The sequence below is a fragment of the Mugil cephalus genome, chromosome 6, assembly GCF_022458985.1.
Source record: "Mugil cephalus isolate CIBA_MC_2020 chromosome 6, CIBA_Mcephalus_1.1, whole genome shotgun sequence".
Classification (NCBI taxonomy): Eukaryota; Metazoa; Chordata; class Actinopteri; order Mugiliformes; family Mugilidae; genus Mugil; species Mugil cephalus.
The window spans coordinates 23,262,493-23,275,064 of record NC_061775.1 but is presented as its reverse complement, the minus strand read 5'-3'; the positions used below and the strand labels follow the sequence as shown (position 1 = coordinate 23,275,064).

The window sequence follows — 12,572 nt, the reverse complement described above, 5'->3', positions numbered from 1 at the left end:
TATGGTGCACTAATTAATATTAATATAATTTTATTGCCCAGAAAAGGTGACAAAGGGCAAGCTAACTTAACATTTCACCAAACCTTTGATCTTTTATTATACCCTAAATTCATACATAACTCAGGGTTGTTTAAGTTATTGGTGTCAAAGTCTGGTCATTTCAGCCATAATCTAGGTGACAGTTGTCTTTTCTCATAAAATGTTTTTGTTGTTTTTGAGGAAGTAGCTCAGATTTTGTCATCAGCCTTATCGTGTCTTGGGCTTCAACACATTTTGGAGGTTTTGAATCACCTCACCAGCAGATACAAAGGTTCATATTGGTTCATATTGGAAGATTAGGCCAAATGTTTTGCTGCAGAAGCTGATTTGAACTTGTCGTCTGTTTGAGGTTGTGATAAGGCTCGAATTATGGCACATAAAATATGGTTAGTGTCTGGTTTATAACAATAAAATACCTCATATTGTTTATTGCTGGTCTGTCATGAGACTATTTAAAAGCCTTCTCTCTTAAGTTCAGTAAGTTTATAGACAAAAAACACACTAATTTCATTGAGGAAACTCATTGGACTTTACTTAAAACTGGAAAGAAGCCCCTTTAATGAGTCCTGTGCGTGTTGACTTTATGAATATTTCATGAAAACTATGATCTGTAAATACATGATTACATGACTCGGGATGCAAATTTCTGGAGGTGTCAAAGCCTAGAGGCTGCAATCTGGGTTATCTCCATGAAGATATATTTTTAGAAAACAAATTAGGAGCTTTTAAATTAAATGTAGTTGAGAAGTAGTTGGAGAGAAATCCAACCATGTCCTCCGGGATGGAGAAACGTTTAGTTGTGTTTAAGGACATAACTGATAAAGATTTTTGCTTTTACTATTTTAACAGACATTCCAGGTTGTATTTGACTGAAAAAAATGTATATAATACATGAAAACAATGGTAAAGCTCAGCTTTGTGTGTAAGTGTTGTTACGTCAAATCAGAATCACAGTCAGAAAAGCATTATTTATTCCCAAGGAGCATTTAGGAGGGTAAAGAGCGGTGCATAAAATTTAAGAGCAAGAGAAGAAATACACAAAGGTAGGTGAGGAAAAGCAGCATATTGTGTGCAATGGGCAGTAACAGTAACAGTATGAGTGGTTGGTGTGGATGTAATAAGGCAGAAGTTTCTATAAGGAGTCAAGATGAATAGCAGTAAATATGAAATAAATATAAAAACTGTAAAATGTCAGATACAGTACAGCACGGACTCAATTAAAGAATAACACTGTAATATTGTGCATGAGAACATGAGGACTGAAAAGAAAATATATAAATAAATACTAGGTTTCACTTCCTCCTGCCCTGGCTCTGGATATTTAAGTATTTCCTGCGAATGCAATGCCTCCTTTTTTTTTTTTTTTTTTTCGTTTTTTTTAAACCCCCGTCAAGTCCGACAACTTTTATCCGCCTCCGCACTGAAAAAGCAGAGCGGCTTGAATCTCGTCCGTCCTTCTCACGGACCTGTGAGTGTGAGCAGCAGGTGTGAAAAAGGGGCCCGACCCGGCGGCGTATCATGTAACCTTTTGACGGGTTGCTCAACAACAACAAGCGCTCCCTGTTATTATCGGGTCAACAAAGTCGGAGGAAGTCTTTGGGATTAGAGTGGAGTGGGGAACATGAGCGTGAGGGCCACCACCACCACTACTAGTATCGCCGCCACCTCCTCTTTGTCTTAGAGCAATGTTGAGGTTAAACCCCCCCCCCCACGCACACACACATCATCACCACCCCTCTTTGCTTTGCTCCTAGTTCTGGTCAGAGGTCAGTGGTGGTTTTGGTGGTGGGAGGGGGGCGGGGGTGCACACAGGCAGACACGCATTCTTTCTACGTACGTGCATGTGTGTGTGTGTGTGTGTGTGTGTTTGTGTGTGTGGCTGCAGCCCACTCGGTGCTCTTTGACTCCACTGGCCTTATAAGGCATCCGGCGCCATGGCAACAGCAGGGCTTGAATAGCAGTGTCAAATCCCTCTGCACACAGACACACGCTAACTCTCCCTAAAGGAGGGAGGCAGAAAGACAGAGAGGGGATTGAGTGAGAGAGGTGGAGAGAGGGAGGCTATCTCTGGGCTGCTCTCCGCTGCAGCGTCTGGCTTTCACTAAAAGGTCTGTGACCGTGTTTTTCCTGCTCTTGTTTGCCTAATTTATTCCTGCCGGGGCGCTCGGCAGAAAAGGAAGAAAGAAAGAAAGAAAGAAAGAAAGAAAGAAAGAAAGAAAGAAAGAAAGAAAGAAAGAAGAGGAAGAAAAAGAAAGAAAGAAAAAAAAAAGAGTGCAACAGTACACCCCTGACACGCTGACAGGGAATGCAGAGAGGTTCTGGCCTCTGGTTGTTACTGCTGGATGGACAAGCACCGACAAAGCAGACACACAACTCTTTTTTTTTTTTTTTTTAAGCAAGAGGAGAGGCAACTGTGACCAAGGAGATTTCTCAACTCTGACTTTGTTTTTTTGCTGGGACATTTGATCCTCCACCACCGCCGACTTTGAACGAGTCGGAGGAACCGCAAGAAAACATCTTTTCAGCAACAGATCAGGGAGGAGATTTGTCCCGGCGTCTGCTCTCCTTGTTTTAACTCTGGATTTATTTATAACACAGAGGGAGGTCAACTCTTCTCTGGACAACCAAAGGACGGAGCAGATCCACTTCCTCAAACAAACTCCCCCTCCTCTTTTTTTTTTTTTTTTTTTTTTTGCTCTTGTGTGGAGGAATATTATCTCATTTTCCCTCCTCATCACTATCACCTCTTCTCTTACAACAGCCTCGACAAGCCAAGGGTGAGTCTGGACTAGAACTGGCTCAGATCACGAGATAACACCTCGGCACGGCAGGAACTGGTTGGACTAGTTTATAAGTTGGAGGAGAGGGCAGGGCAGTTTAACCCTGCCTGAAGGAGACGGGGCTGTGTTTTATTTTCCTGTCCTTCTGGGAGAAAGTTGTGCGCTGCTGGGAGAGTTTTTGTCCCTCCTCGCTATGCTCGGGGATAGGTGAGGCTTCTTTTTTTTTTCTTCTCTTCTTCTTTCGGGGAGGGAAAGGAAGAAAGAAAGTGAGAGGGAGGGAGAAAGAGGGAAGGAGTCAAAGTGTAATTTATTGTTTCCTGTGAAAAGAGCAAAGGCTGCACCCTTTTCTTCTGCCTGAACTCTGAACCACTCGATGCGCGTCTGAAGTTTCGCCTCGGACCTCGCGAGCCATTGATCAGGGGTCAGGGCGGAAAACAGAAGAGTTAAATAAGAAGAGCAGAGCGTGCGGCGGAGGGATTAAAGAAGAAGAAGAAGAAGAGGGGGGAGGACAGCAGTGGAAGGACCTCCAGGTCAGCCCCGACCAGACGAAGGCGAAGGGGGAGAAAGGTCAGCGCGGAGGAGCCGGGGACGAAGTCTCACCTCACTTGTAGACATTGTTTTTTTTTTTCGGGATAAAACCTGCGCTGAATGCAAACCTTGGAGTAGCTGCTGTTGAGAGCGTGGAGCCGTCCTTTTGAGACTTTTTCTGAGGGGCATTTGGGAGCCGGTGGGACGGGGCGGGTCTGTGCATGATCCACTCTCGGGGTTGCGTGTCTCAGAGAATATGGCCATGGTGAGCGGGGGATGGGGCAACCCCAACAGGGACACTAACGGACTCGGGGAGAAGGCTTACCTGAGGAGGGAGGAGGAGGACGGGTCGCCCCAGGCTGGCAGCAGCGACGTGGACGTCGGAGACGAGGACAAGGCCTGCGTGGTGGACTGCGTGGTGTGCGGCGACAAGTCCAGCGGGAAGCACTACGGCGTGTTCACCTGCGAGGGCTGCAAGAGCTTCTTCAAGAGGAGCATCAGAAGAAACCTCAGCTACTCCTGCAGGTAGGGGCTGACGGGAAATAAACTCACTGTTTTAGCCTTTTCCACATAACAGCTACTTTATAACTAGATAAGAGCAGATTATTAATGCATCCAGGAACCTCACATTTAAAATATGCCTCTAAAGGAAAAGTTAAGGAAAGCAACTCAAAAAACCCGCACACATCATAAACCCTTCATTGAATGCACATACACCGATAAATGCAACCAAAGAAGGGTGACGGCAAAGGTTGCCGGCGTTTATAAGCTGTTATGTTCCCATTCACTTTCATAAAGGAGACAGCAGAGTTTCTCACTGCAGAATGATTTGTTCCAACCTTGGCTACATCTCACAAACAGCCCACACACACACACACACACACACACACACATAAAAAAAAAAAGAAAAAGAAATAGAACAGAAATAAAAGCCCCGAAGGTCGGTCATGTGAGGATGGATTGCCTCAGAAGGTCAACATTCCCATTATTCTTCACCGCGGGAACACAGTGTTGCAACTCTGCTCGAGCCGAGACCTCTCTCGGCTCCTGAATACAGTTATTTCTCCCACATAATAACACGTCGGCCCTGAATGGAAGACGTCTTCCTTCGCGAGTTTGGTCGAGTCTGAAAAGGGGGGAGCGTTCTGCCAAACGGCGGCGGACCTCATCTCGCTGCAGAAGGCGACACAAGGGCGTGTGGGGCTGATGATTTACAAAGGTCACGGCCTTGATAGCTTTTCAGCCACGCCGGCTCACACAGTTCAGGCATCATAGGGGTCACAGAGAGACCAAAAGAGGGGGGGCATAGATAGATATTTCACTTTCTTACACTGAAATTGATCGAAATCTTTACTTTAACGTTCTGTTTCCTTTCGTGCAGGTCAAATCGAGAGTGTCAAATCGACCAGCATCACCGAAACCAGTGCCAGTACTGTCGTCTGAAGAAATGTTTCCGCGTTGGGATGCGCAAAGAAGGTATCAGCCGGCTAAATGTTCAGTACCGGAGGTTAGACAGAAGCACTTTTAAAGGTCAAAGTTTGCATCGTGGTGGAAGAAGCCCAGCTTAAATCCATATTCATATATGAAGAAATGTCAAAAAGGTCACTAGCCACGGGTAAATATGACACGACATGTGCATCTTAACACCTTTTGTTAGACCATTAGCATATTTGAACGTTTTTTTGGGGGAAAAGATAACTATGTTTAGCAACACTTTGGTATTTTTATTGATATTGTAGCAGTAAGTTAAAAAAGAAACGACTTAGGCAATTATGCTACTAGGCTAACGATATTTTGTTTTTAGTTTTAAAGTCTTGTGTTTTGAACAAAAACACAACTTCAACAGACATATTCATAAATAAGCTGGGGAAAAAATGGGGGAAGATTTATCTGCTAAAGAGCAATATGTGTCCCCCGGGAGCTGGTGGAGAACAAAATGGAGCAAAAAAATGAAAGGATGTTTAAATCGTTGCTCCTCATCTTCTGGAGTCTGGAATAGAAAAATGTTCACGGATTCCTTCATCGTGTCACATTAAAAGAAATCCACACTGGCAAACCATAAAAAAGAAGGAATGAAGATTTCAGTAAAAGTTGAAACGCTAACACTCATTTCAGACACGTTAATCATATTTGACCCTTTTCACTGTGTACTAGTGTTTACAGAAGAGAAGCAGCTGTGTGACTCTGTGTTTCAGTGCTGCTCCTCTAGCACCTTGCTCAGTTGATCCTTTAACATAGTTTTATAGCTTAACTTTTAACAATGCACATGCATTTTCTTAAAAAAATAAATAAGGAAAAGAAGAAAAGGAGTGAAAAGGTCGCCTGTAGTGAAGTAAGCCCGTAAAGTAAAGCCAGAATTGTGAAACCCGTCCTTGGTTTCTTTCAGGCTCTGAGGTTTTAAACAATCGTGTCATTTTCTTTATCCACCAACAAACAGACTGATTCATGCACCCTGAAGAAATACTGAGAAACACACACACAAATAGGTGAATAACAGAGAAAGTTCCTAGTTCAAGAGAAACAGCCACTGACATTTACCAGTGATCCAAACACAATATTTATACTGTCAACCAGAGCGTGTTTTCACTCTGCTGCTCGACTCCCCTGCAGCTGCTGAGCTTCAGGGCAACTCAAGGTAACCATGTAAGATTTTAGGAAGAGGAGGAAACAATAGTAGGTTTCATTCTGCTTCATGAGCTGAAAAAAATGTGTCCGTGCTATTTTTTATTTCAACAAAAAAGCTAATTGGTATCAAGGGGGAGAGGACTTGTGCAATCCTACCCCGGATATAAGTTGCCGGAGTCGCGTAACAAAAATGCAGTTGTAATTTTGTTCAGAAGCAATCTAACTCCACTTGTATTTCAGTGAGTGTCAGTGGACACCAGGCGCTCTGCCATTCATAGTGTGCAGCGGGGTGAAAGCGTGCCAGGGGTTACATTGGGCCTGGTTATTAATGAACCGTGTTGACTGGGGCCGTGACGCAGGCTCCACTGTTTCCACATTACCTGGAAATGTCTGTTTCACCTTTAACCCAGTCAGCGGTGGCAGGCCGCGGGGATTTTGGCACCACGGTCGGATTTTTCTCGGTAAAAGTCTGCGGGTGGACAAACTTTGGAGGGCATTCAGTTTGGGTCACCGGGATAAGATCTTTAAACTACGGCGACGAGTCTTTTCTCTCACTCGTGGTTTATTAATTCAGTGGGAGTAACAACTTGCGGGCACTTAATGTATTTTCACTGCATTAGACGTTAGTATTCTTCGTGCGTTTCTTTTCTCCATCAAGGAGAAGAGGTCAAAGAAAATATAAATAGAGCTCAGGCCTCCTCCTTCGTGCCGTCCCTTAGGACACTTGTTGCACATGTACGAAAGAGGCTTAGGGTCACTGAGAAAAACATGTAGTTAGAGCAAATTACTTTTCTCTCTCTCAGAATTCAGACTTAAATCTCTTCTCTTCTGTGTTTAAAGTCAGAATTCTGAGAAAAAAAGACAGTACTAAAAAAAAATTCGCTCCTACTACAATTTTTTAAAAAGAATTAAAGATTAAAGTCATAAGTTTTTCTCAGAATTCTGACTTTAATCTTTAATTCTTCAAAAAATGCTTTTTTTCTGACATTATTCTCAGAATTCAGAGGAAAAATAGTCAGAATTCTGAGGTTAAAGTCAGAGCTCAAAAAACAAACATTAATTCGCTCCAACTACAATTTTTTTTTTCCAGTGGCCCTAATCCTCTTGAATGACGTCCGTGTTTCACATCTCCACAGTTAACTCTGAAATGAAGGTGAAAGGTCTTTGTCGTCTTAACCAGAACCAATTAATTTCATCCAAAGCACAGCACTGAAATTAATTTTCCTTTTAAACAACCAACAAAGAAACTTGATCAACTCAGCACATAACCAGGACAACCGATGACGAAAGTAGAGGGAATATTTAGACGGGTCAGTAAAAATACAAAGCTCTGGCTGATCACTTGCAAAGAGGCGATTAACTAATTAACCTATTAACTAAATACTTTACATAAAGGAGAAGAGGACACCCAGGTGAATAAAACTGTGCCTGCAATGAGACTATGAGCCTCACTGAAAAAAAAAAAAGTGTTGCAGTGAAGGTTATGTGGGCATTAAACAGTTCACCTTAAACATGTACACAACCTTCCCACGTTACACAAACTACGAGCTTCCCAGCAATAACTGCAGATATAATGTTTGGACTTATTGCTGCAGTTACATTGTTTTGTAAAGTCGTTATTTTAACAGTTCATTCTTTTAGATCACATTAGCTCTAACGCTAAAGTAAAATATCAGCTGTAAAAGTTTATGATCCAGTTTATGATTTGTTTAATTTGTTGCTCATTTTACAGAAAAAAATTCCTTTTGTTCCTCCGTATGCATCGATCAGCCACAACATTATGACCACTGTCAGGAGAAGTAAAATACATCTTGTGACAATTCAGTCACAAGATGTGCTGTGCTGGGAAACGTTTAGACCTGGCATTCATTAGTGTGGATGTTACTTAGACATGTAGCACCCACCTGGATCAGACCAGACACCCCCCCACCCCATAGCGATGACACAGCAGAATGCAGCCTGTCACAGACACACACAAAAACAGTTTAGGAACAACTACAAAAAAAAGGAAGAAGAAGAAGAACAGCACAAGGTGTTGACCTGACCTCCAAATTCACTAGATCCCAAACTGATCAAGTATCTGTGGGATGATCTACAACCCACAGGACCCAAAGCCCCCCCACTAACAACATCCTCTTGCCAGACAACACAGGACACCCTCAAAGAGCCCATGTCCTTTGGAGGCACAAAAAGAAGGGAGACATGGTCATAATGTTATGCCAGACCAGTGTATATCCATACTCTTCGTAGGTCTTTGTAAATGTCTGTTGATTAATTTCATATTTCTCTGTTTCAGTGACTCTAAGTGCGTCATTCATTAATCTGTGTGTGTCTCTGTCTCCACAGCAGTCCAGCGTGGTCGCATCCCTCCGTCTCACTCAGGTATCAGTCCGAACTCCCTGGTAGGAGGGGTCGGGGGTCCGGGTCCAGGCCACATCGGCGCAGACTACTTTAACGGACAGCCCGTGTCGGAGCTCATCTCCCAGCTCCTCCGGGCGGAGCCGTATCCCAGCAGCCGGTACGGAGCCCCGTACAGCCAGGCACAGATGCAGGCGTCCGCCAGCGGAGGCGCCTCCGTCATGGGCATCGACAGCATCTGCGAGCTGGCCGCCCGCCTCCTCTTCAGCACCATCGAGTGGGCCAGAAACATCCCATACTTCCCAGAGCTGCCAGTTTCAGAGCAGGTCGGTCAGCATTTTGGAATTCAAGTCTCTGGAGGTGAACGTGTAAATGTTTCCACATGTGTTACAAAAGGAAAAGTTACTAAGACAAATGAGTAAAACATGATTAAAGTTATTAGTAAATCCTGTACTTTTTCCAACCGTCTCCACCCAAACAACGCTCAGCTACTCACCGCTCCTCGTGACCCTGACCTCACTGTCCGTTTCACTCCACAGGTGGCGCTGCTGAGGCTCAGCTGGAGTGAGCTGTTCATCCTGAACGCTGCTCAGTCCGCTCTGCCCCTGCACATGGCTCCTCTCCTGGCGGCGGCTGGCTTTCACTCGTCCCCCATGTCCGCCGAGCGCGTGGTGTCCTTCATGGACCAGATCAGGATTTTCCAGGACCAGGTGGACAAGCTCAACAGGCTGCAGGTGGACTCGGCCGAGTACAGCTGCCTCAAAGCCATTGCACTATTTTCCCCTGGTGAGTTTGGGTTCAGGTTAAACCGCCGTAGTGGATCCTCTGACCTCTGACCTCACCAGAGATGGACAAACTAAAGACTTCCTTTAAAGCAATGGTTTGACACATGCATACTTCCAAGGAATACTAACTTTAAATGTTTAACTTTAAGACTGGTTATGGTAAAACCCTCAGTTCAAAGCTTCCAAATCTTCTAGAATGACACATTTTAAAGGAGAGTATGATGCTGGTAGGTGGATATTATCCCTGTTTCAGATTATCCTCCCTCTGGTGGAGCTGTGTGAATTGCACAAACTATTTGACGCTTCTTATTTATCACTTATTTTATGCATTTCTATCTGTTTTTATTTAGTACTTAGTATCTATATTCTATAGTTCCTTTTGGGACCTGAGAACATAATATCATTGCATCTCATGCCTTTGTATGATTGTGAATGACAAATGAAAACCCTTTGTGCTACGCTAAGCTAACCAGTGTCTGGCTTTTCTCATTCGCCTCACGTCTAAGTTGCATTTACATAAGCAGAACGAAACAAATAGAGAAATTATGCAAAAAACCTGAGCGCCGTAACAATGAGATGAAGATTCATGTTTTGTCTCCTCGCCTTTCAGATGCATGTGGCCTAACAGACCCAGCCCACGTGGAGTCCCTGCAGGAGAAGGCCCAGGTCGCCCTGACGGAGTACGAGAGGCTGCAGTACCCGAACCAGCCCCAGCGCTTCGGCCGCTTGCTGCTGCGCCTCCCCGCTCTGCGAGCCGTGCCGGCCAACCTCATCTCCCAGCTCTTCTTCATGAGGCTGGTGGGCAAGACGCCCATCGAGACGCTGATCCGGGACATGCAGCTATCGGGGAGCTCCATCAGCTGGCCCTACGCGCCGGGACAGTAAACACCCCCCCCACCCCGCTGGGTTTTAGAGTGAGACAGACTGAGATCAGACTGGAAGGAATCAGAGCTCACAAAGATTTCATACAAGTGAATGTCATGAATACAGACTTGGGGGGTTTTTAGGGTTTTCCCGTTTGTGACCGAAGAGGTCACGTTTTTTCCTACAGTAGCTCTGTTAAGTTCGGTTGAAATCGCTTCAGTGCTGCTTTCAGGGAAACAAAAAAACGTACGAATGTCTTCACATATACACATGTAAATATAAATATATATGTGTGTGTGTGTGTGTTTGCAGCACTTGTCAGTTTTGCTCTCACCTCCGTCGGATCTCTCTTTGTCTCATTCGGCCGGGCTCTCATTAGAAATGCAGACTCTATCACGAGGCCCCGTGCCTGTACTACCTCCTCCCACGTCGCCCCTAATGTGACTCAGTCTGAACCCAGGCTCTGTGTGTGTGTTTGTGTTCTCTCTGCTTTGTGTGTGTTTGTGTTTTTCTTTAATCGCAATGAAGCCATAGCAGCGCCAGTTTGACCGGCAGAGCGTTAAAATGTCACAGCTTGGACGTGTTGTACAGATCATACCCGGTGACCTGGTTTTGTCATGAACCCAAGGAGTGGACGCAAATAACCGACTCTGCTACCGGACGTTTTTGTGCAATGAAAGCAAACAACGAAAAAAAAAGGCACGAATGTTTAAATCTGATGTACAACAAGATGAATTTTAGACCTGAAGGAATAGCTCAGCATTTTGGGAAATATGTTTATTGGCTTTATTGTTTGATTGCCGTGTCACACTGCATCGTTGGAGCAAGAAAACCAATCCGAAGCCTGAAAATGAATCGTAGCATGTTGCTCTTTCACCACCGTGTACGGCAGACTGGCCTAGCTTAGCATAGAGCTTGGAAACTGCTAGCCTGACTCTGTCTAACTGAAATCCTTCATCCAGCACATGTAAAGCTCATTCATAACATATTTGTTAATCAGCGTTAAAACTGAAACAATAAGCCTCACATTTCAAGACCTTTAGATATTAATGGATTGCAGCTAGCACCTTTTTATCTTTATGCTAAGCTAAGATAGCATCCAGCCTTACATTGAAGAAAGGGGCATGAGTATGGTGTCAAACTTCTCATAAAAACCTCACGAAATAAGCAGATAAGCTCATTTCCCCAAACGCTGAACCATTCTTTTTTTTGTTTTTCCTTTTTTCACGACGTTGCAGTAATCGAACGAACATACTCAAAAACACAACCTGGATCCTGAGCTGGTCACACCCCCCCAGTGTAACATTATTACCTCATGTTTTATACATCTAAGGCAGAGATTGTATAGTGAACTATTCATGTGTTAAAGATAAAATATAAAGGGATCAAGGAGTCATTATCACTGAAACCAAACTGTAATATTTCCCTGAATATATTTTAAAATGTTTAATGTAAGAGGGCACACTCGACACAGAGAGACAAAGAAGAGGCGTTTAAAAGATGAATATCTGAAAACCGAGCACCGTTCGTTTTGTTTTTCTTTTTTTTTTTTTTTTAAAGAATAGAGTTAGTTCATTTTGTATTTTTCACAATTTTAATCTATGGACAGAGGTCACTTACAGATAATTATTATGCAAGGTACTCTGATGTCGAGGTGTAAAGGTTAAGGTGTCGGTACTAAGATAAAGGGTACTCTGTAGTTCATGAGTGCCATGAACGCAACGCTCAATGTGACAAAATGCTCGTCTTGCCAAATCAAGTGACTGAAACAATGAGACGACATTACTCGTGGTATGAATTTTTTGTAAAACTATTATTGTATCGTTAAAAAGAAAGAGGCAAGAATGACTATGATCCCCGATGCTGACGAACGGCTTCATCACTTTGTGTTACTTGTTGGAATATAGTGATTTGACTGTCTAGCTTTATCATTTAAAAGAATCATGTTTCTATGACAATGCCAATACTAAAAAAAAAAAAGAAAGAAAAAAAAAATACAAAAAGAAGACATCTGTATTGTTGACTCCTTATTTTTTGCGCCGCTGGAAATAAAGGTGTTCACATCACATCCTCTATGTGGGTGTGTGAGATGTCTGAGAGCAGACTGAACATGTTTGAATGAGATGATTGTAGACTGAATTACAAATCAGAGACTGAACACAGGCTCCTCATGAAAACAAATGTTATCTGTGGCCCTACTACTGATACAGGACTTCATTATTATTAGTTTATTGGATTGGGGCAATGTACATTAATCAACATTGGTGCGTTAGTCATCAGTGTACAGTAAATGTGCTGTAGTTAGCACAAACGCTAATTTTCAGCTGTAGCCCCAAGGCAGCGCCACAACACAGACACAGAAGACTTTAGAAGAACAATCACACAATAGACAATTACAGAACCAGATGCAGATAAACAATGTCAAAACAAACCAAAACTAAACATTTGAACCACAGTTATAAAAACAACAAAAAAATAGAATGAACCAAAAAGCAAAGACTATGCATCAGCTTATGAAAACTATTGTGTGTTTTTTATACTTTTTATGACACAGGGGATTGATCCTGCATCACTACAGTGACGACTATAGACT

General features: G+C 43.4%; 1 protein-coding gene across 2 annotated transcripts; it reads left to right on the top strand.

Annotated features, from left to right (window-relative positions):
* The first annotated feature begins 2,015 nt into the window (after positions 1-2,015).
* LOC125009096 (nuclear receptor subfamily 2 group F member 6-like) lies at positions 2,016-11,995 on the top strand. Of its 2 annotated transcripts, XM_047586713.1 has the most exons (6): positions 2,018-3,026; positions 3,147-3,872; positions 4,729-4,823; positions 8,319-8,656; positions 8,870-9,116; positions 9,726-11,995. In XM_047586713.1, exons 2-6 carry the CDS (start codon positions 3,604-3,606, stop codon positions 9,998-10,000), a joined length of 1,224 nt encoding a protein of 407 aa, XP_047442669.1. In that variant the 5' UTR covers positions 2,018-3,026; positions 3,147-3,603; the 3' UTR covers positions 10,001-11,995. The 2 variants fall into 2 exon arrangements, with proteins under 2 accessions (XP_047442670.1, XP_047442669.1); XM_047586714.1 differs by having other exon boundaries at positions 2,016-3,872; positions 8,322-8,656.
* Positions 11,996-12,572: the final 577 nt, after the last annotated feature.